We start from the raw sequence: 21616 nt of genomic DNA, 5'->3' as shown, positions 1-21616 counted from the left end.
GTGCAGTGGCAGCACCGGAAGGGGTCTGAATGGACGTGGGAGACTGAGGAGGAAATGAGAGCGCACTACCCGGAGTTATTTGCAGACCCAGCCGTAGCAGACTTCGAGGACGAAGTCTAAAACAAGTGGGGGAGAATTGTAACGACCCGCTCCCGGTATGTTAATTTATTGGTAATCGTTGTAAGTTTTGCAAGAGGGACTCGGCGAGTTCATAGCCTGACTCGCCGAGTAGGGTCGTGCCTGTGAGCACGCGTGAGCCGGGGACTCGGCGAGTCCATATCCTGGACTCGGCGAGTCCATCCGTCTGGGTGAAACCCTAAATCCCCGGGTTGCCCACTATTTAAACCATCTTATAGCCCCATTCTCGCCTCCCTCACCCTGAGAACTCAGTGAGAAAACCCTAATCCTCCCTTGAGAGCTTATAAGTGTTTTGGTGCCATTTTGTGAAGGTGTGAAGAAGGAGAAGAAGAAAGAAGCAAGGAAAAGAGTTGTAGTGCAAAGATCCAAGGGCAAATCCGAGTTATTTGAGGTATTTTCGGAGTTCCCCTCTTGTTATATGCTTTAAACTTCCATTAGGGCTCTTCTAAGAGCTAGTTGATGCTTGTTCCAAGCCTTATGTTTGCATGAATGCCTTAATAAGTCGTGATATCTTTAGATCTGAATGATGGGGAGTTGTAGAGCCCAGATCTACTGTCTTTTTGGAGTTACTTTGCATATAAATCATAGATCTACCCATTTTATGTATCTTTTAGCCTTATTTCCCTTATTCATGAGGTTGTGCACGTAAAGTTGGAAACTTTACGTGGTAAATCAGCTTATTGGACTCAGATCTATCAATTGCATGTGTTGGATTCAAACAAAATCGAGTAAAAATCAGTTGCATGGTGGCAACTCGGCGAGTCGGGAACAACGACTCGGCGAGTTGGGCCGCGAGTTCCCGAGTCCTTCATTTTGATCAGTGTCGAGTGAATTCAGTGAGTTAGAGAGTGGACTCAGCGAGTTGAGGGTAGACTCAGTGATGGAGGGACTCGGCGAGTTGTTCATACGACTCGGCGAGTCCAAGGTAATCTTCTTGGGGATCAAGAACAACTCGTCGAGTCTGTTCATCCGACTCGGCGAGTCGGATGAAGATCATCTGAGTTCTTGGATCCAGAGGGTACTCGTCGAGTCGATGCCACACTCGACGAGTATCAGCGTGTAAGAGTTGAGCGGAGAGTCTAGGACTCGGCGAGTTGGGTATCCCGACTCGGCGAGTCAGCCCTGAGTAAGTTGACTTTGACCAAGGGTAAAAGAGTCATTTTACCCTGAGTGTAGTGTTAGTGATTGATCGAGTGTGTTTATGGATTTGTAGCCAAGGAGATTCAGGAGCAGCAGCCGTTAGCTTTCCGAGCCACACACTCATCCGCTAGCTTACGAGGTGAGTTTCCTCCCAGTAGGGACGGGTCTAAGGCCACAATGCCGGCCCGTTCAGTTAATAGTAGTTTCCGGACCTTGGTCCGATATAGTAGTTCGTATGTTTGATGCCTTCGTGGTTCAGACATGTTTTATGTGCTATGTGTATGTGTTTATGTTCCGGGCCACGGCCCGATGCAGTATGCAGTATAAATGGTTATGATATGCTATGCTATATGCAGTCAGTTCCGGACTTTGGTCCGATGCAGTTAGTTCCGGACTTCGGTCCGATGCAGGGGACAAGGTCCCAGTCAGTTCCGGACTTTGGTCCGATGCAGTTAGTTCCGGACTTCGGTCCGATGCAGGGGACAAGGTCCCAGTCAGTTCCGGACTTTGGTCCGATGCAGATAGTTCCGGACTTCGGTCCGATGCAGGGGACAAGGTCCCAGTCAGTTCCGGACTTTGGTCCGATGCAGTTTCCGGGCCTCGGCTCGATGCAGAGGGCAAGGCCCAATATGTGTTTATGTGTTATTGTATGGTATGTGGTAATTTGGGGGAGCTCACTAAGCTTCGTGCTTACAGTTTCAGTTTTGGTTTCAGGTAGTTCCGCAAGCAAAGGGAAGAGCTCTGGATGACGGCATCGCACACACCACCGCCTCAGATTTAGCCTGGGATTGATTTAGATGTTTGATCTGATGTAGTATGATATAGTTTTTCCGCACAGTATTTTATTATGTTTGGGAATACATCACGTATGGTTTTATTATATGATACTCTGATTGCAGTTTTGATTATATTAAAAACAAAATTTTTGGGTTGTATTTTTGGGTCGTTTCAAAAGTTGCCAAAACTCCTCATGAGATGTGGACTGGTAAAGTTCCCAACTAGACCACATCAAGATTTGGGGTTGCGAGACTTTCGTGAGACGCGAGACTCATGATAAGCTCGAACCTCGAAGTGAGAGGTGTATTTTCATCGGCCGCCCACAAAAATCCTTTGGTTACCTCTTCTACAGACCTAGTGACAGTGTGGTCTTTGTAGCAAGGAGGGGTGTCTTTCGAGAAAGAGAGTTCATAAGCCAAGAAAACAGTGGGAGGCAAATTGACCTTGAAGAAATTCAAGAGTCAAGTGGTGAAGGAACTTCAAACCCTAGCACTCAACCTGAAAAGGAAACTCCTATTGAGCTAATTGACAAGTTTGTACCTCTAAGGCATTCCACAAGGGTTAGGACTGCACCTGAGCATTATTATGGTTTCCATATTACTGCTTAAGGTGAGACACTTATCAGTGATGAGACATTGGTAAGTTTGGATGAACCTAACAGTTACGCGGAAGCCATGGCAGGCCCCAAGTCTGCCAAATGGAAAGAGGAAATGGACAGCGAGATACAGTCCATGTATGACAATCAAGTTTGGAACTTGGTTGACAATGTACCAGGTCGTAAGACAGTTGGGTGCAAATGGATCTTCAAGAAGAAGACCGACATGGATGGTAATGTACACACATATAAGGCGTGACTGGTTGCAAAGGGCTTTTCTCAAACTTCGGGAGTTGATTATGATGAGACCTTTTCACTAATAGCAAAGATTAAGTTCATTAGGGTTCTGTTAGCCATCGCTGCATTTCATGATTATGAAATATGGCAAATGGATGTCAAAACTGCCTTCCTTAATGGAAGTTTGGCTGAGGACGTTTACATGAGTCAGCCAGAGGGTTTTGTCGGTACATAATACCCTAATAGAGTGTGTAAGCTCGAGAAATCCATTTATGGATTGAAACAGGCACCTCGGAGATGGAATCTTTGCTTTGATGAGAAAGTTAAAGAATTTGGCTTTTCAAGGAGTGAAGATGAATCTTGTGTCTATGTCAAGGCTATTGGGAGTATAGTCAGATTTTTGGTACTGTATGTGGATGACATACTACTCATAGGAAATGACATCCCAACCCTGCAGGAAGTAAAGTCCTGGCTTGGGAAGTATTTCTCTATGAAAGACCTAGGAGAAGCTGCCTATATTCTAGGTATACGGATTCTGAGAGACTGGAGTAAAATACTAATTTGACTTAGTTAGAATACCTACTTGGATAAGGTGCTGAAGAGGTTCAGCATGCAGGACTCCAAGAAAGGAGAATTACCCATCCAGAGTAATGCCAGACTGAGTAAAACTCAGAGCCCGAGTACTGAGGCCGAGTCAACAGAAATGATTCGAGTACCTTATGCTTCTGCAGTAGGCTCGATCATGTATGCTATGACCTGCACTCGTCCTGATGTGGCCTTTGCCTTGAGCATGGTCAGCAGATATCAAGGGAATCCTGACAAGGCTCACTGGACTGCGGTAAAGAACATCCTCAAGTACCTGCGAAAGACTAATGATTGGGTCCTTACCCTCGGTGGGAGTGATGACTTGAGAGTTGTAGGGTATAGTGATGATATCCTTCAGACTGATAGGGATAATTTCCGCTCTCAGTCAGGCTGGGTCTTTACCTTAAACGGAAGAGTAATTACTTGGAAGAGTTCCAAGCAAGAGACAGCGGTTGATTCAACTTGCGAATCAGAGTATATAGCAGAAAGTGAGGCAGCAAAGGAGGCGATATGGCTGAAGAACTTCATTGGAGACCTTGGAGTTGTACCAGCTATAAAGGAGCCAATGGAAATTTTCTGTGATAGTGAAAGTGCAGTTGCCTTAGCCAAGGAACCAAGGGATCACGGGAGATCTAGACACATCAACAAAAAATACCATTTCATCAGACATCGAATAGAAGAAGGACTCTTCGTGGCAAAGAGGGTATCATCGGATGAGAACCCAACAGATCCCCTCACGAAGGGACTGAGTCGGGTTAAGCATCTCCAGCATGCTCGGAGCATAGGGCTGAAGGATGATATTAGTTTTAGTAGTTAGATAATTTTTGAAATTTGTAAAGTGTAATTGACATTTGATGATGAATAAAAGTTGTGTTTATTTATGAGTAAAGTGTTGCTATCTTTTGTCAATCGTTTACTATATTTCTTTTGCATGTTTTGACTTCCAGAATAATTATGTTTGGCATATCATATTATTTGAATTCTTCACAGTCGGTCATATGTTGGAAGTAGGTACGAATCAAGACTGTCATGAGTTGGTTGCAGAGGTCTAAGTTGTTTGACATGGCTACAACGCTCATGAGTTCACATGAGTTCTGAGCATTGGATTCAACTCACGCTCACTGGTATCACTTCATGGAATTTATCTCGAGTGATCGTGAGACAGTAATATCATATAAGTCTTCAAACCTAGAGATATGACTTGTTTCCTATGAGTTGGTTATGCATTGATCGTATGAAACCGCATTGGTAACTCGATGTTATAAAACATACTTTTGTGTGTGATTCAACAAGTAGTAGAATAAACATATGAGTCGAAGTTTATCTGTTCCTTCTTGGATTAGAAGCGATATCCGGGCCCCTCGATGATTTTGTTTTGACCTATGTACCGGGCCCGGTCAGAACCAAATTGATGTATTCAATTTAGTTCTATGTCAAACAAATCGGAAATCGGGAAACAAACTGTTAGAAAATAAGTAAGACATTGTAGCATGTATTTGTCCGATTGATATCTAGAACAGAGGATTATATGATCACTTATCTTAAATGGCGTATCATCATCTTCTCAGTTCCGAGAGACCTTGAAAGAGCTACGATTGTTGATCGGTTCCTGAAGTCATACTTACAGATATAGTTATTAGACTTATCCAAGTGGGAGACTATTGGATAAGGTGTCTAAGTCCATAACTATATTTGGTATGTACTTGACCCGACCCGACATGGTCCATTTGGGTTGCATGGCATCATGCATTTGGATAGACTAAATGAGAGAAATAACACTTATGGTTTATTAATATATTATAAGTTCTAATATATTAATAGTTTTATTTAATTAGTATTGATCAAGAATTAATTTGGAATTAATTAAGTGATCAAAAGATGACTAATTAAATATATGGGTTGATTATGTAAATCATCCATAACTTGTATAGTGGGCTAAAAGGCTCCATGGATTATCAAGTTGGGTTAAACCCATAGGATGCTCCATGGCAGTTACAAACCCATGGGTCATGGAAATGAAGAGTCATGTCACATTAGGGTTTACATGGTGTAACCCTAGATGTGACACACTATATAAGGAACATGATACTCACCAAAATCGGCTACACTAAGAACAAGAGAGGGCAAGCCGATTTTTACAGGTGTTATACATACTCTAAAGTTATTCCAAAGCATTTGGTGTTGTGTGAAGCATTTGAGGCATCACACTTGGGGTGCTAGGCTCTCAAGGTTTTCAATGAATCAAATCAACTACAAGGTATGTAATTCTAGCCATCTTTTAGTTTAAAAGTTCCCCCATGTATGCTAGATAGGATTATGAACCTTGGAAATCATATTTTGCATGTATTTTAGACAAAAATAGAACCAAGGTTTTCTAGGGTTGCATGTACACTTAGGGGTGTTAGAATGCTCCAAACCCATCATAAAGGCGGTGCTCCATACTACCAAGTTAATCCAGCAGGTGTGCGGGAGGTTGTAGATCGCGCAGAGTCGACAGAAGAGTTATGCTGATAAGTTTTCATCAGATTTAGAGTTTCAGGTTGGAGACATGGTGCTCCTGAAGGTGTCACCTTGGAAAGGTGTCATCCGGTTCAGGAAGTGAGGCAAGCTGGGTCCCCGATATATTGGTACTTTCAGGTTATCACCTGGGTGGGTAGGGTAGCATATCATTTGGAGCTACCCGAGAAGCTCAGTCAGATTCACAACACTTTTCACGTCTCTCAACTGTGTTCGGTCGATGACTCCACAGTGGTGCCTTTGGAGGATATTTAGGTGGACAAGCACTATAATTACATAGAGAGCCCAGTTGTGATCCTTGACAAGAAGACCAAGGCCTTAAGACACAAGGCGGTGAACCTGGTGAAGGTGCAATGACAGAACCAGAAAGGCTCAGAGTGGACTTGGGAACCTGAGGAGGAGATGAAGGAGCACTATCCGGAGCTATTTGTAGCAACGGACTTCGAGGATGAAGTTTGATTCAAGTGCGGGAGAGTTGTAACATCTAGTTTTTGAGGTATATTTTTATTTAATTAAAGTTTGATTTTGGGAGTCGCCACGATGTAGGGAAAGATCGCCACAGCGTGGCAAGGCATTTTTGGTCGCGTGTCTCTTTTGACTCATCACGACGTGGTAACTAAAGGCCACGACATAGCCGTCGCTAACGTATTAAACCTAATTTTGCACCTTATTTAAAGGAATGAAGAGGCTATGGGTTGCTCACCCTCAGCCTCCACCACCCTCTTAAGCTCTAAAGAAACCCTAATTCCTTTTCCTCCATTTTGAATATTTCTTGAGTGCTTTTAGGAGATTTTGAAGGAAGAAGCAAGGAGGAGTAAGCCAAGGATCAAAGAAAGTCCCCATCTCCCTTCCTAACTCGATTCTAGACCCTTGTAAGTGTTCAAAGCTCTACCTTTTTTATAATAGGTTGCTATATCTTGAGTTTTGTCCCATATTCTTCTTGATCTTGTTAGTTGGGATGGTGATATTTCATAAAGGTTACAACTTTATGAATCTTTATATTATTTAGAGTAATTCATGGTTTGGATTTGAAGTTTGGTTGGTTGATTGATCCATGCATAAGATTTTGGTCATAATCCCCATTTTGACGTAATTTGAGTCCAAGACATGTATGTCTAAAAATCACCAACCTGTAAGTTGGTTTTAGTGTTATAAGCTCTCCTGGAGCAAATGGGTTTGAGACTTAAGGGATTAAGTGCTTCTTGGTTGAGCCCATGCCATGTTTGTGACTTTTTGGACCTAAGACTTGAGATCTAGAACTCTTGGAGAGTCTCAGGAGATAAAGTTGTAAATTTTATCCATCCAAACTATAATAACGAACCAATCTGAGCCTTGGAACCTTTGAAATCGAATGATTCGGCTTAACCCGTTAAGATGTTTTGAACCCAGTACCCATGGTGTGGCCCTAGGTTGCCACAACGTGGCGACTAGGGGAAATTGTGTATGTTTTGTCGTTTGAGGGCCACGACATGGCGAGTCAACTTTGATCATTGACTTTGACCATTGATTTTTGACTTGCGTTGACTTTTGGTTAAACCCCTAGTTTTGGAAGGTAAGTTAACGATGTACTTTGTATGGTTGTATAGGTGGTATATAGCATATGTTTTCATGGCAGTAGGAGCGACAGTAGTTGATCATCATTTGATAGGTGAGTATCCTCACTGTACTTGGGGGTCGAAGGCACCAATGTCGGCCCTTTGGATTATGTTGTAAGAGAATAATTGTCTTTGTGACACTTACTGATATGTCTGTATCTGCTCGTTGTGCTTGTGACTCTTGTTAGTATTACTGTATGCTTAGATGTAGGGGTGAAATAGACCCATATCGGTTGAAAGATACCGAAGGAGTCAGAAGGGACTTAGGGGTGAAATAGACCCGTTATAGCTTTAGGTTGATATGTACGTATGATATGTATGTATGATGTGTATGTATGGTATGTGGTATTTTGAATAACTCACTAAGCTTTGTGCTTACGATTTATGTTTAAATGTTTTTCAGGTACTTCTTGTTTAAAAGGGAAGAGTCCGACATGATTGCATCGTATCCGCCAATATTTAACATTTTATGATTTTGAGATTGTAGGGAAGAGCCCGACATGATTGCATCGCATCCGCCAATATTTAACATTTTATGATTTTGAGATTGTACTCTGATAAATATTTTTCCACATTGACATAGATTTGATGGTTTGAAATGAATGAATGATGGTTTGGTCGATTTAAAAATAAAAATTTTTACTTAGTATTTATGAGATGTTATTGATGCGATTTTTTGGTATCTTTAAAAGTTTAGACATAAAAGCAGGGAAAATAGGAGGGAACCAAAAACTTTGTAGCGTCACAAAAAATATGTGCAACTAAAGCACATACTATAGTGCCACAAAATTATACAAATACCCTCACAATGTTTTACTATTTTTGCATTATTTTTTGATAGAATTGAAACTGATCATCTTTTTTTTTTTGTTTTATAAATATGGTATTGTTTTTCAAATGTACGGATTGTCATATTTTGAGTGGATCTTTGTTTATACAAGAAATAAATCTTTGTAACATCCTAATTTTTGGGTTTCAAGTTGGTAAACTAGTAACAACTTGAAAATAAAGATATAATTAAACAAGATGAATGTTTACATTATTATTATTATATATTTATATACACATAAAATACAAGTATACACCATACAAAAATCATGCTAAAAATGGCATTGGTTCAATACAATAAAGCATGCTTAGACATGATTATGTTGTTTAGGAATTTCTCCTTTGGAAAACAAACAAAGAGCCTCGAGATCCCTTCCCTAACCTCAACTTATCATCAATATAAGTAATCTCGAGTTGCACTTCACTCTCACCTCCAAATTGAAACCCTAATGATCCTATCTTAAGTTCGGGTGGCTCAAACACCACCTTAATCCATTTCTCATCTAGAACTATCAATTTCCCTACATATTGCAAAAACATGAAAAACTAGTAAGTGAAATATTAAATAGAAACTTGTCTTCCTATTAATAATAATAAAAAAAAAACTTGCTTTATAATATCTTTCTATTTAAAAAAGATGGAATCATACCTTTCAAGGAGACTTCTCCATCAAGGAAACCAAGAGCCAAGAAAGATACTTTGTTTCTCACAATATCAGGAGCCTCAACAATTTGAATCATTTCATTTGTTTTAAAAACAAGGCGTCCCAATCCACTTCTAAATCCCCCACCAGGTGATGTAGGATTTGAACAATACACCACGTCCCAATCTGTATAAAATTTCATGAATCCGTAAAGATTTTACAAAAGACCTAAATGCCCTTCTCTTCATCCTCATCAACAAATAAAAGTGTACCTCCAAAAATCAAGGGGCATTTGACGGGTGAATCTACACAATATTTGCTCAATTCACCAGCCAATTCAGCTACTTGCAGGTGTTGTTCCCTTGTTAATGTAACTCCTCGATCTGTTTGCATAACCTAATTTAGATATATACATACAAATAAGGTCACCAAGTTCATGATATTTAAAGATTAAAACTAATAAACCAACATCAAAGTAGCTCAAAGTTGTGTATGTAGTTCATCAAATTTGGATCATGTTCTTATATATGTAAATGATCTTCGGAGATGTGCCATTGGAATGTTTGAATGTGATTTTTTTTACATTTGCAATAATAAGAACGTATGTAGAAATTCAATAGGTCGATTATGATTTGGAGTGTCATCACTGGCATATAATGTGATTTTGAAAGCTTTTTCACAAATTTATGGAAATCCATTTTTGAAGACTTGAGATTCTAATTCCTAATAGCATAACGATTGGGCACTGAACACTACAAATTATTATCAATCCTTGTTCAATCATAAGTAAGAGAGGATTAGCTAGAAGATTAAGAATCGCAACCTAAAGCTTCCCTGAAAATGGTGTCAGAAAGTTATTTACTTTATTGTTTCATATGTTAATTACGCGTTGATAAGCTGAAGCAAAACCCTAAATACGGTTGATTACACGAGAGAGTGAATTAAAACCTTCGAAAAAATGGAGGCTGCAAGTTCATCGGGCCGGCGCTGCGATGATGACGACGATACCTCTTGCGCCGGAAATGACACCGAAGCACTGATAACGCTGTTATTGCGACCTCGACGATGAAAAACTCTAAGGCATTGCCGTTTAGGGCTTAGTGGGACTAGATTTTGTCGACTTGAGAGTAGAATAAAAGAGGGTTCAGTGTTAACATGTGAGAAGGAAACCAACGAGAAAGAAGGAGAAGAAGCCATTGTTGATTCAGAAACAGATTATGGAGAAGAACAACAATGGCGCTGGATGTCGGGTTTGAGAGGATGTGGTGGTGGCCGTCCTGGTGGTGCCAAGGCCAACGTTGGCTTATCTGATATTCCGCCAATAAGCGGCCACAATGCCGCCATGTCATATCTTGATGAAAAGTTTCATTTCGACCCGAAAAGTTATGAAGAATTTCAAAATGGCCTGAAATATTATGGACGTTATGTTAAAGGCCCTTAAGCTTTTTTTTTTTTTTTTTTTTTTTTTTTTTTTTTTTTTTTTTTTTTTTAAATAACCCATGGATCTATTGCCCATGTTCTGTATTGGTCTTTATTTTTCTTTCATTGTAATTATTGAACTTTTTTTGGTCCGAACTTACTCCTTGTTACCATAGAACTTTTTTTGGTCCGAACTTACTCCTTGTTACCATAGATTTAAAAAAGAATCGAAGAATTATAGATGAATTTACAAAAATAATTTCATTTTGTAAATAGAAAACTTAACATTACTATTACACGAATTAAAAAGCCTTATAAAAACCTTAATATTCTTGCAGAATTTATAACGATACAACTAAAAAAATAGAATTTCTTTTTGCAAAACAATGAAAAGACTATATAATTAATTGTTCGTTTATAACTATTTTTTCTAATCTTTTATACATTTAAAGAGAGGTCACCTATCCCACCTCTTTCTTCCGATTAGATTTATTTTTGTCTCTCACCTCTCCTCAAATTATACATAATACTACAATAACTGTCTATGGTATACATGTTGTGTATACTTTTGCTCTCGTTTACTCTCTCACCTGCTCACTCACTCTAACACATACAATTACATTTAACCATATTTGTTGTAGGTCATTACTTTACTTTTTTCTTTAGACACTCTAAATGATATAAACCAATTCCTCAAAACTAGACATGCACTAGAATCCTTGTAGGACCCAAAACTAGTGTGAGATTGCGAACAAGAACAATGATTAGGGTGATAGTTATGTGGTTTTCAAGAATTCATGCCAAACAAAATCTTGATGGGTTTTTTTTTTTAATATTTATTTATGGATCTTTTCAAGAAAATGGTGGAAATTTGAGTGGCTCCTATTGCACCGGAACATGTACCTATTTTTTTTTCTTGTTGATGAATTAGTCATCTCAGATGCCAACAACAACCATGTTTAGTGCACCGACATTGCATGGAAATCGGGTTTTGGTGTGAACGTAACGGAATTTGGAAACATGGTGTTATTTAATTAAAAAAACGTAATTATTTGGGAATGCTTTGATCAACTGAATGACATGGAACCAAAAACATGATAGTTTTCTTTATGTGTCACCAATCAAGGGTTGTTTGCATCTATTATAAGTACTTGATCAATGACATATATAAATTCAGAAAGAGGTTATGTTGGGTTCTTAAATTATAGTTTTTCTTTGATCATTCATTCTTTGAGCCAAGTAACCTGACAATGTGATTATTGTATGACAAACATCATCTATCGGTAGAATAAACTAATTAATGCCTAGTGGGCATTTGAAAGTGTGGGAATGACAAGTGGAGTGAAAAGTGGTGGCTAATTTGTTTTGATTTCCTTGCATATCGAAATGGCATTACATAATCATCAAGGAAAAACAATAAAAAGACAAAGAATTAACATGGTTTAGTCAATGTGACCTACATCCATGGATATGAATCAGAGAACTCTTCTATTACTTGACTGCTTACAAAAGTGATAGATTTAAATCCCTTAGATGAACCCGTTCACAATACTTTTACATATGAAAATCTCACTATGTAATGGCTCTCACACTCGTAAAGATAACTACAAATGTATAGCAAGTTAATCCATATGATTAACTTGCTTAAGATAAAGATCGTACAAGAAACACTAATAACCACAAAGCATATTAGGGTTTCTAAAGCTATATCGCAGCTAGGTTTCAATGAGAGCAACATGGGATGAAGACGGTGCTCTAAAACAGCCACTTAAATATGTCGGACCAAACAAATAGATCCATGCGACCTGGTAGAAGGTCGTGATTCGTTCCATCTTTCCAAGAAAACGAGTCACAACCGACCAACTTTAAGCTTTTGTCCAATTAGCCCCTCTAACTTGCAACTCACCTGCTTAAACCACCAACTTCTAATAAGCTAGATAAAACTATTTGACTACTTACAAATTAACAAATTTTGCACAAAACTAAGGGGATGTTTGGATTAGCTTATTAGCTTATTTGTGGTGGGAATAAGCAATAAGCATGAGGAGAGATGCTTATTAAAATTAACTTATTTAGCTTAATAAGCTATATTTTATCCAAACACTCAAAATTAGCTTATTATGGGAATAAGTAATAAATACATATTTTTTTCCTATCCAAACACCCCCTAAATCGGTTAGGAAAAATAAAACAACACGGGAACTTATGTTCACCGACTTAACTTGTTTCAAGATAGTAACATTGAAAGGATTTAGACGACCCTAAATCAAATTATCAAGTGTCACAGCTGTTCGAGATATGTATGGAAGGTCGACAACTTGTTTCAAGATAGTAACATTGAAATAAATTATGACATGATATGATTGATTATAGCGAACATAATCAGCCTATCTTTAATTTGATTTCATTTCATTTCTGTCCTATTTTGTGATCGAACGAATAACTTTCTGAAAAGGTTTGTGGGCCAATTTTCCTGGAGTTTCCAGCCATTCTCACGTGTACACGTGGCTAATTAATGCTCTTCCATTGTTCGTTTAATCGTTTTTGTTATCCACCTTCAACCGCAGTCTTTCAGTTGAACACTCAATCCCCCAAATCATCATTTGCAATTTTGCATCATCAACATTCCCATAAAACTTCACAACCAGATTCCCCAATTTCGCATCCAGTTCATACTCCTAGGGATCTTTTTCCTCAATTTTAAATTCCTTGGATCACGATTCATGGAAATGAGTACCACTAGTTATCATATACCCAAACCATTTTTGAATTCCAGTTGTTACACGCCTGTTGGTGTGTCCGCAACTTGGATCACCCGTTTTCCTGTTGCTGTTATTCGTAATCGTCGCTCCAGTAATCGGAAAACGTTGAAGGTTGTTAAGGCGGTAGCGGCGGCATCCACTGCTCGTGGTCGTGCTGCCGTGAACGGAGGTAGCCGGAGTGAACAGGAATTGCAATCGTCGTCAAATGCCTCCATTAGTAGCAGTGCGTTAGAGCAATTAGATATCGAGCGTGGTGTTTGCATTCCGTTTCGAAAGTACACCCCTGATACTGTGAGTATACCTTGTTGTATGTATATGGATTTAACATACACCCTCTATGATCAATAATAATTGTTCATCTCGTTTTGAATTGTGTATGAAGGTTAGAAGTAAGGTGTTGGAGTCACAAGGTGCGATTTTATCACTGGTTGGAAGAGGAGTTGAGATTGTTTGGAAGTTGGGATTCTATTGGACAAGATTGGTGTATGATTATCTAGTTGGTCGTGATGAAGAAGTTGTTCCTTTTCGTGCTAGGCAGCTCAGGAATCTATTATGCGATTTGGGTCCTTCTTTCATCAAAGCTGGCCAGGTTTTCCACTCTTTAACAATTGTAGTTTGCTTTTATTTCTTTTGATGTATTGACTCTTTTGTAACTTGCTCACAGGTTCTTGCAAACAGACCTGATATTATTAGGGAAGACTACATGAATGAACTTTGCATTCTTCAAGATGATGTTCCTCCTTTTCCTAATCAGGTAATGACCTCATATATCCAGTCTATGCACCACAACATGTTCTTTACACCCTATATTTCCTTTAAGCTGTGAGTGGTTTAACAATGATATTTAGGTTGCTTTCAACATTATAGAAGAGGAGTTAGGTCAACCTCTTGAAGCTGTTTTCAGCAAAATTTCATCAGAGACCATAGCAGCTGCAAGTTTAGGTCAAGTTTACAGGGCTACTCTACGTGCTTCAGGCGAGGATGTTGCTATTAAGGTCAAAAACATCATTCTAACTTTCCAACATTGTGTGATTTATTAAATCACTATTTTGTTTAACTTTTCTGCTACTTTTTCAGGTCCAAAGGCCTGAAATAGAGCCTATAATATACAGGGACCTATTCCTATTCCGGACACTTGCTTCATTCCTGAATGGAATCAGTTTACAGAAGTTGGGTTGCAATGCAGAGCTTATAGTTGATGAATTTGGTGAGAAGCTTCTGGAGGAGCTTGATTATACATTGGTAGTATTCAGATTATAATCTCATGCTTTGAGGCTGCGTTTGTTACACTGGACTGGACAAGCTTTCTAGGGCTAGTTTTGATGATCAGGGTAAAAAGGGCATTCTTGTCTTTTACACACCCTCCCACCTTTATCACAGTACAACCTGTCATGTCTTGTCCTAACCTGTGTAACAAACAGAGCCTGATGGAACCATCAAGGTAGCTCATTTTACTTATGGGTATTATCTTTTTAACAATTGGAATTTTTTGATTTTTGAAATGATTAGGAAGCACGTAACATTGAAGATTTTCTTGAAAACTTCAAAGGAGATCCAACTGTGAAAATTCCAAGGGCATACAGACAGCTTTCTGGTTCACGTGTTCTAGTGATGGAATGGATTGATGGAATCCGGTGTACTGATCCACAGGTTTGAATGCTAAACATGTAAAAATGTTTTTGGAAAGAAGATATCACAAACAATATCTGATGATGTATTATAACATGTTTACTTTTTTTTTTTTTTTTTGGTTGTCAGGCCATTAAGGAGGCTGGGATTGATGTGAATGGATTTTTGACTGTTGGTGTTAGTGCTGCTTTGAGACAGTTGCTTGAGTTTGGTTTGTTTCATGGTGATCCTCACCCTGGAAATATCTTTGCCATGCGGGATGGACGTATTGCTTATGTGGACTTTGGGAATGTTGCTCAGTTAAGCCAGGTATTGTTTATTCGTTTGTTATAACATCTTACTTTCATTTATTTGTATTAGAGCTTTGTAGTTTGAAAAATCAACCTTTTGTTTTGTTTTTGTTTTTGTTTTTGTTCAGCAAAATAAACAGATTTTAATCGATGCTGTTGTCCATGCTGTGAATGAAGATTATGCTGAGATGGCATATGATTTCACAAGACTTGGATTTCTTGCTAAAGGAACAGATGTCTCCCCCATTATTCCAGCTTTGGAATCTATTTGGCAGAATTCTGCAGGAAAAGGATTAGCTGATTTTAATTTTAGAAGTGTTACAGGTAATAATACTAATTACTAACTAATAATGTATTCATGATTATGTTTACCACTTGTGTATTGTATTTGTATCAATAGGGAAATTCAATCAACTTGTGTATCAATACCCTATTCGGATTCCAGAAAGATTTTCTCTTGTCATTCGTTCTTTATTGACTCAAGAAGGCATCTGTTTCACACTAAAACCAGATTTTAAGTTTCTTGAGGTAAATTTCCTTTTATTATTATTACTATTATTTGTCTACATATTAATAACCAAAACACTTCACAGGTTGCATATCCATACATTGCAAAACGTCTTTTAACAGATCCAAATCCCGCTCTTCGTGAACGCCTTGTTCAGGTCAGATTTACAAGCCCTTCATTTTTTTTTTTTTTTTTATAAAAAATCTTTAATTACTTATTTCTTCCTTTTATGTTATTAGGTTTTGTTCAAAGATGGTCTTTTCCAATGGAAGAGGCTCGAAAACTTAATTGTGTTGGCAAAAGAGAATGTAACAAAAATGAGCAGCAATCCTGCATACCAAGGAAACAGCACGTAAGATCTTATCTTATCTCCAGGTGGGAATTTACCGTTTTACCCTTCACCACATTGAAGTAATATTTTTTTCTTTTTTGTTTGGATCAGGGAAAGTTCGAGAGGGCTGCAGGTTCAAAGAAAGTTGGATCTAACGGACACGATTAAAGATGGGGCTCGGCTTTTCTTGATTGATGAAGGAATACGTAGGCAACTTCTTCTTGCATTAACAGAGGATTCTAAGCTTCATATTGAAGAGGTATTGTATAACCCGATGGGTATTTTGGTCTTTTGTGTAGTGTAGTGTAGGTTTGAACTCATGTTATTGTGTGTTTTTACTTTTTTGTAGCTTGTGGATGTGTATAGGCTTGTTGAAGATCAAATAGACATTCCCTCAGTTGCTTTGGAGGTTGTCAGAGGTATGATTTATAAAAAAAATATATATATATTTTTATTATTATCTTGTCTTTTTTCCTTTTTTGGATAATTTGACTTTATGAATAATTTGATTTTTTTTGCAGACTTACCTTCAGCTGCTCGTGATTTCATGCTTTCATGGAGTGCTTCTGTATTATCCGATAAATGATTCGGGTTTTTTTTGACACACATGTTCATAGAGGTATAAAAAAAGTTATAGTTACATAATTTGTATAGAATTAAGCCATCAAATATTTTTTTTGGCTAAACAAATTTATAGGTAAAAAAAAAGGAAAAGAAATTTGTTAAGTTGATGTACAATAATTAGTCTTTTATATCGGAACTAATACAAACACATACCCGTTGATGGCCTGGATGTTAGAGGTGATGTATTGTATATAAAACTAAAATGACACTACTCGGAGCTTTCTGCAACTAGTTTTAGTGAACTTTACTTGAGTAATGCTTTGACATTCTTGATTTTTTTTTTTTTTTTTTTTTTTTTTTTTTTTTTTTTTTTTTTTTTTTTTGTTGTGATAAAAAATGAAAGGACAAATAGTGAGTAATGGTGTTATTGGTTTATTTAATCTTGAAATTTCAACACATTTTGAACGTAAAATTGTTTAAAGTTTATACGTAGAGAACCAAAACAACTTGGTGATAGTCTTGATTAATCATATCATTCATCCAAATATATTAATTCCATGTTTACATATAGGGTTAAGTGCTTATTTTCATTGTGTAGTTTATAGAGCTTGTTCAATTTTCGTATAAATTCCATGTTTACATATAGGGTTAAGTGCTTATTTTAGTTGTGTAGTTTATAGAGCTTGTTCAATTTTCGTATAAAGGGGTTTTACATTAATTATACAACGAATTTTCATTCAAGATATTACATGTCGGGGAATATTGTGTTATCAAATACCTGATTATCTTTAAACTTGTTTAAAATTTTGGACGATCTCTGTTTAGGTTATTCTATATTAAAAAACCATGTACTTTCAAAATATGAAACGTCTTCGATTATAAACTTTTTTGATGTATGTAAATTTATTTTAAAGCTAAAGTAATTTTAAGGTTAGTAGTAGATGTGACAATTTTAGAAGTCAAATTCAAAGACTAATTTCTCAAGAAAAAATTTAAGAATGGTGGTTATATTCTATTTCCCACATAATATCCTCCTACTTGTAAGAATACAACATTTTTTTAATATTGTGTACAAATCATCATCCTACCTATATATGTATATTTCTTTATAATGTGTTGTGAGATTGATGCGATTGATAAAAATGAACGTCGACCAAGTGATTAGTTTATCTTAAATTAGTTTTTTTCTAAAAACATTACAATATATTATTTTTTACAAATTCATTTTTTCCAACTTATGTAAAAAATTTAGAAAGAACATACACAAATTTGGTTTTACAAGTTTTGGCTAAGTGATAGGGTAGCCAATATGCTATATCAAGTCCCAGTAACCTATTTTGAACAACCTATTTTGAACAACTTTCGTAACTGGTTACCTCTATAAAGATTAAAATGCTAAAAAAAGTATATTTTTAACAAGTTGGCTATAAAAATAACTTTATTTCAATCATTAAACATCTATGAAACTACAACAACACACATTTAAGTTGCATTACATTATAGTGCATAGTACATACCACAACTCCTCTTCACAATACCCTACCAAATTACACATCACATCACATCACATCATACAAATAGACTAAATTAGTTTAAACACACAACTAGTTTTTCAAACCTACATAAACCCACCCTAACCCTAACCCTAACCCTAACCCTTGGCTAAAAGTTAACATCTACTAATGATACAACAAACCCCCCTAAAGTTTACATCCATTGACACAATAAACCCTAAAACTTGTACCAACATTTGTCTTGTGTTGTCTTGTCTTGTCTAGTCAGTAGCAGCTACTTACAATCACAATCACAATCCAACCAATCATTTGTCCTTTTGGTTTTGATTGTATCTCCTGTTTCTTGCCATTGCCCGTGTCACCGGGCTATTTGTTGTTCTAATAAAGCCAGACGGATCATTTGTGTTTGAGCTTCCTTGTGAACCATTCACATCATGATTCCTTTCCACTTCTGATTTCACATCATCTTCATCCTCTTTTTCCTATATTATTATTATTATCAAGGGAATCATTAATTAATTGTATTCTTATATTATGTTAACACTTAACATACCCGTTTCTTACATGCTTTCTAGGGCTATTTTTCATAATCAGGTCGACAAGGGCATTCTCGTCTTTTGCATATCTTGTTCCACCTTTTCGGTTGGGACAAAAAGTTACAATTTTTGTCTCATTCACATCAGTCTCAGTGTGTGTGGTGTCTTGGACTGACACTGAGAGACAAAAAGATGGGACTTGATTTCTGGTTTATGCAAAAGACAAGAATGCCCTTATTATAAAAAATAGCCTTAGAAAGCTCGTTTTCACATATGGAATTGGCAAAATTTTACCTGGTTTTGTTCCTCGATGGTTGGCAGGGATGAAAAGGCTTCGGTGGGCCCATGATCTTGAGTGGTTGTCAAATCTGAAATTAAGAAAAAAAGGAATAAAGGAAAGGCGAGAGATTTATGTAAATAAAATTATACTAATTGTTTAATCTGTATAGAATCATCTGGAGATATTAGGCAAAGATACCAACCTGAGAGGCCTAAACCTAAAGTACCCCCCTCTGAAGCCAAATTTACAATTTCATCCTCTGGTTGTGGTTCCATAGTTGGTTTAACATTAACATTAACAACCTCCAAAATCTTGTCAAGTTTCGGTGATTCATGGCGAATTAACAGATCTTCTGTTGCCTTTGATCGCAACCGTTGTATTTCATCCTGAATGTTCCATGATCCACTAGAAACATAATCCTTCTGTTGCATGCATTAAATCATACCAAATGTAATAATAAGTAGAAGGTGTTGATCAAATCAGAAAAACATAAGCTGCAAAATGGTAGTACTAACATTTGGTGTTGTTGTAACAGATTTGGAGCCATGAATGTGATTTTCCATGTCTGACTTTGAACTTGATCCAACCATGTTTTTTGTAATCACTTTTCTTGCTTCCATGATTACTTGGTTGTGAGTATCTGGACTCTCTGTTAACAAAATACAACATCATATTCATATATCCAAATTCAAGAAAGAAAGCAACAGTAATATTAGAGACTTTCATATTCCTCATAATCTTACTTGTTCCAACATCTCCCATGGTGTAATCTACAACTCGTGAATTGATAATCTCTATTACTCTATCACATTCTTCCCTGTTAAAAAATTGTAAAATATGTACATAAGTAGAAAACAAAAGACAAAACATTTACAATATAATTGTTATGAAATGAAACCACAAAATGGGAGAGGAAAAGAGTATCTTACCTTGAATAGCGTTCGAGCATAAGTAGTTGTTCAACTAAATATAAAATCTCACTCTTTCCAGATGAACTGCCTTCATTCTGGTATAATAAAAGTGGATACTACTTAGACATGTATATACATTTAGGCTCATTAAGTGTGGCCATAAAGCTAGGGTTCCATGATACAAAAGAAGAACTTTGAAATTACCTGGTTCAATTCAACACCCCCATCAGAAAGATTTCCATTATCTTCAGATTCATCTTCTATAGCACCTTCGTGAAAACATGTGAGAACAAATTTAAATTATTGATAACCAAATCAATAAACAAGAAATTTAAACGCCAGATGTTACAGGGTGTATGGTCTTTATGACTAACAGTCAAACATTTTACTTAAATTTGTGCGAAATCAAACCAATTTTTTTTCCGGATTGTCATAATTATATCGTACATATGTAACTAGCCCTAATTCGTATATATCCCTTTTTAGCACAATAAGAATCCAAAAATCACAAAGGTTAAACTATGTGTCATTGTGATTTCTGCCAATTTAACACTCAACAAGTCCTCATATTTGACCAATTACTGCATAACTATAAAAAAAGTTCGGATATTCTATACCTGAATCAGAATCGCTGTCTGAAGAAGACGAATGCGAGGCCCAACTCTTGGGGTTCCAAATTGACGAAAAAAGTTTACTAGCACCACCAGCAACAAATTTGGCAGGGAAAACAAGTCCATTTAACCAATTAGGGCTTTCTGGTTGGGGAGGCGCAGTGGGGCGGTCATATGGAGTCTTTCTGGTAGCGCTTCGCCGCCGTTTATAGACTTTTCCACTGGATCTGCCGCCACCGCCGTCTACGGCAGACTGAGGACCGGAATCCATGGTGAGAGAATGGGTTAGTAGGGGAGAAGTAGGAGGAATGGCAACGGTGTTGTTAGTTTGTGGGGGGAAATCGAGCAAATCATCAAATGAGAGAAATCGGAGTTCGGCAGTTATCGGGGGAGTTGATAAAATGTTTCATTTTGTTTAATGTAACTTACATAAATAGTCCCTGAACATATAAATTTTATACGGATAATACCTTTTAATAAAAAACAAATTCAGTTTTCATCATTAAACGGTTTTTTCTCATTCTTGATTCTTCTTCATACTGATATCAGTTGTCTTTCACTACAAAATATGATCATTCAGGAATTCGAATGCCATTTTATTGGGGACATTTTTCTCTAAAATATAAACATAGTTAGTTGATCATCTTTGGTTTTTATTAAAAAAATTGTTTTTATATGTAAGTATGAACAACTCATCGTCTTTTGGTTGTTGGGGGTCTAAACTGTTTTTTACTTGTGTTTCTTGGGTTGATATGGTGTAGAATGCTAGTTGTGTGTGGTTGTTAATTGGTGGGTCGTGTCGGGGTGGTGGTGAGTGTGTGGAGGTGGCAATTAATGACGATGTTAGACGAAAACAAACTTTTTTGGTTAAAAGAAAATTGTATTTAAGCAGATTGTATGCATTGCATGTGACGATTTTAAAATATATAGATATCTTTGAAAAAGACAACATGTATTTTATGTGATATTCTTATTTTTGGTTGTTTGGATACAGAAGTATCAGGCCGCTAAACATATATATATATATATATATATATATATATATATATATATATATATATATATATATATATATATATATATATATATATATATATATATATATATATATATATATATATATATATATATATATATATATATATATATATATATGGAAGGGTTATATGGAAAATAAATAATTAGGGCAACACATGTTAGAACCAA

The 21616-nt window shown here is 36.9% G+C and overlaps 3 protein-coding genes across 3 annotated transcripts; 1 reads left to right on the top strand and 2 right to left on the bottom strand.

Moving 5' to 3' along the window:
• Nucleotides 1-8598: 8598 nt before the first annotated feature.
• Nucleotides 8599-10377, bottom strand: LOC111908091 (probable plastid-lipid-associated protein 8, chloroplastic). The gene is made up of 4 exons (XM_023903929.3): nt 10004-10377; nt 9328-9451; nt 9062-9241; nt 8599-8933 (listed from the first exon to the last, which is right to left on the bottom strand). Exons 1-4 carry the CDS (start codon nt 10250-10252, stop codon nt 8740-8742), a joined length of 747 nt encoding a protein of 248 aa, XP_023759697.2. The 5' UTR covers nt 10253-10377; the 3' UTR covers nt 8599-8739.
• A 2535-nt stretch (nt 10378-12912) lies between these two features.
• LOC111908089 (protein ACTIVITY OF BC1 COMPLEX KINASE 1, chloroplastic) lies at nt 12913-16846 on the top strand. The gene is made up of 14 exons (XM_023903928.3): nt 12913-13527; nt 13619-13825; nt 13901-13990; nt 14085-14231; nt 14314-14478; nt 14746-14886; nt 14995-15174; nt 15284-15479; nt 15556-15683; nt 15749-15820; nt 15903-16015; nt 16106-16253; nt 16344-16413; nt 16516-16846. The coding sequence occupies exons 1-14, from the start codon at nt 13198-13200 to the stop codon at nt 16578-16580; spliced, it is 2052 nt and encodes a 683-aa protein (XP_023759696.1). The 5' UTR covers nt 12913-13197; the 3' UTR covers nt 16581-16846.
• Nucleotides 16847-17983: 1137 nt separating this feature from the next.
• On the bottom strand, nt 17984-20807 carry LOC111908088 (protein KAKU4). Its single transcript, XM_023903926.3, has 8 exons — nt 20417-20807; nt 20004-20068; nt 19818-19894; nt 19632-19705; nt 19404-19537; nt 19091-19310; nt 18903-18976; nt 17984-18554 (listed from the first exon to the last, which is right to left on the bottom strand). Exons 1-8 carry the CDS (start codon nt 20679-20681, stop codon nt 18378-18380), a joined length of 1086 nt encoding a protein of 361 aa, XP_023759694.1. The 5' UTR covers nt 20682-20807; the 3' UTR covers nt 17984-18377.
• Nucleotides 20808-21616: the final 809 nt, after the last annotated feature.

Source organism: Lactuca sativa, chromosome 5, assembly GCF_002870075.4.
Source record: "Lactuca sativa cultivar Salinas chromosome 5, Lsat_Salinas_v11, whole genome shotgun sequence".
NCBI lineage: Eukaryota > Viridiplantae > Streptophyta > Magnoliopsida > Asterales > Asteraceae > Lactuca > Lactuca sativa.
The sequence above is the reverse complement of the archived record's forward strand: the minus strand, read 5'-3'. Positions and strand labels throughout refer to the sequence as shown.

Excerpts from the sequence above, each read along its gene's own strand:
- LOC111908088 (XM_023903926.3), bottom strand. The coding sequence starts at position 20,681 with ATGGATTCCGGTCCTCAGTCTGCCGTAGACGGCGGTGGCGGCAGATCC. Across the intron at positions 19,538-19,631 it reads CATGGGAGATGTTGGAACAA|AGAGTCCAGATACTCACAAC; the intron begins GTAAGATTATGA and ends TTTTGTTAACAG. Across the intron at positions 18,977-19,090 it reads TTTAGGTTTAGGCCTCTCAG|ATTTGACAACCACTCAAGAT; the intron begins GTTGGTATCTTT and ends TCTTAATTTCAG.
- LOC111908091 (XM_023903929.3), bottom strand. The coding sequence starts at position 10,252 with ATGGCTTCTTCTCCTTCTTTCTCGTTGGTTTCCTTCTCACATGTTAAC. Across the intron at positions 9,452-10,003 it reads CAGCCTCCATTTTTTCGAAG|GTTATGCAAACAGATCGAGG; the intron begins GTTTTAATTCAC and ends TATCTAAATTAG. Across the intron at positions 8,934-9,061 it reads TGGAGAAGTCTCCTTGAAAG|GGAAATTGATAGTTCTAGAT; the intron begins GTATGATTCCAT and ends TGCAATATGTAG.
- LOC111908089 (XM_023903928.3), top strand. The coding sequence starts at position 13,198 with ATGGAAATGAGTACCACTAGTTATCATATACCCAAACCATTTTTGAAT. Across the intron at positions 14,479-14,745 it reads AGGAGCTTGATTATACATTG|GAAGCACGTAACATTGAAGA; the intron begins GTAGTATTCAGA and ends TGAAATGATTAG. Across the intron at positions 15,684-15,748 it reads CAGATTTTAAGTTTCTTGAG|GTTGCATATCCATACATTGC; the intron begins GTAAATTTCCTT and ends AACACTTCACAG.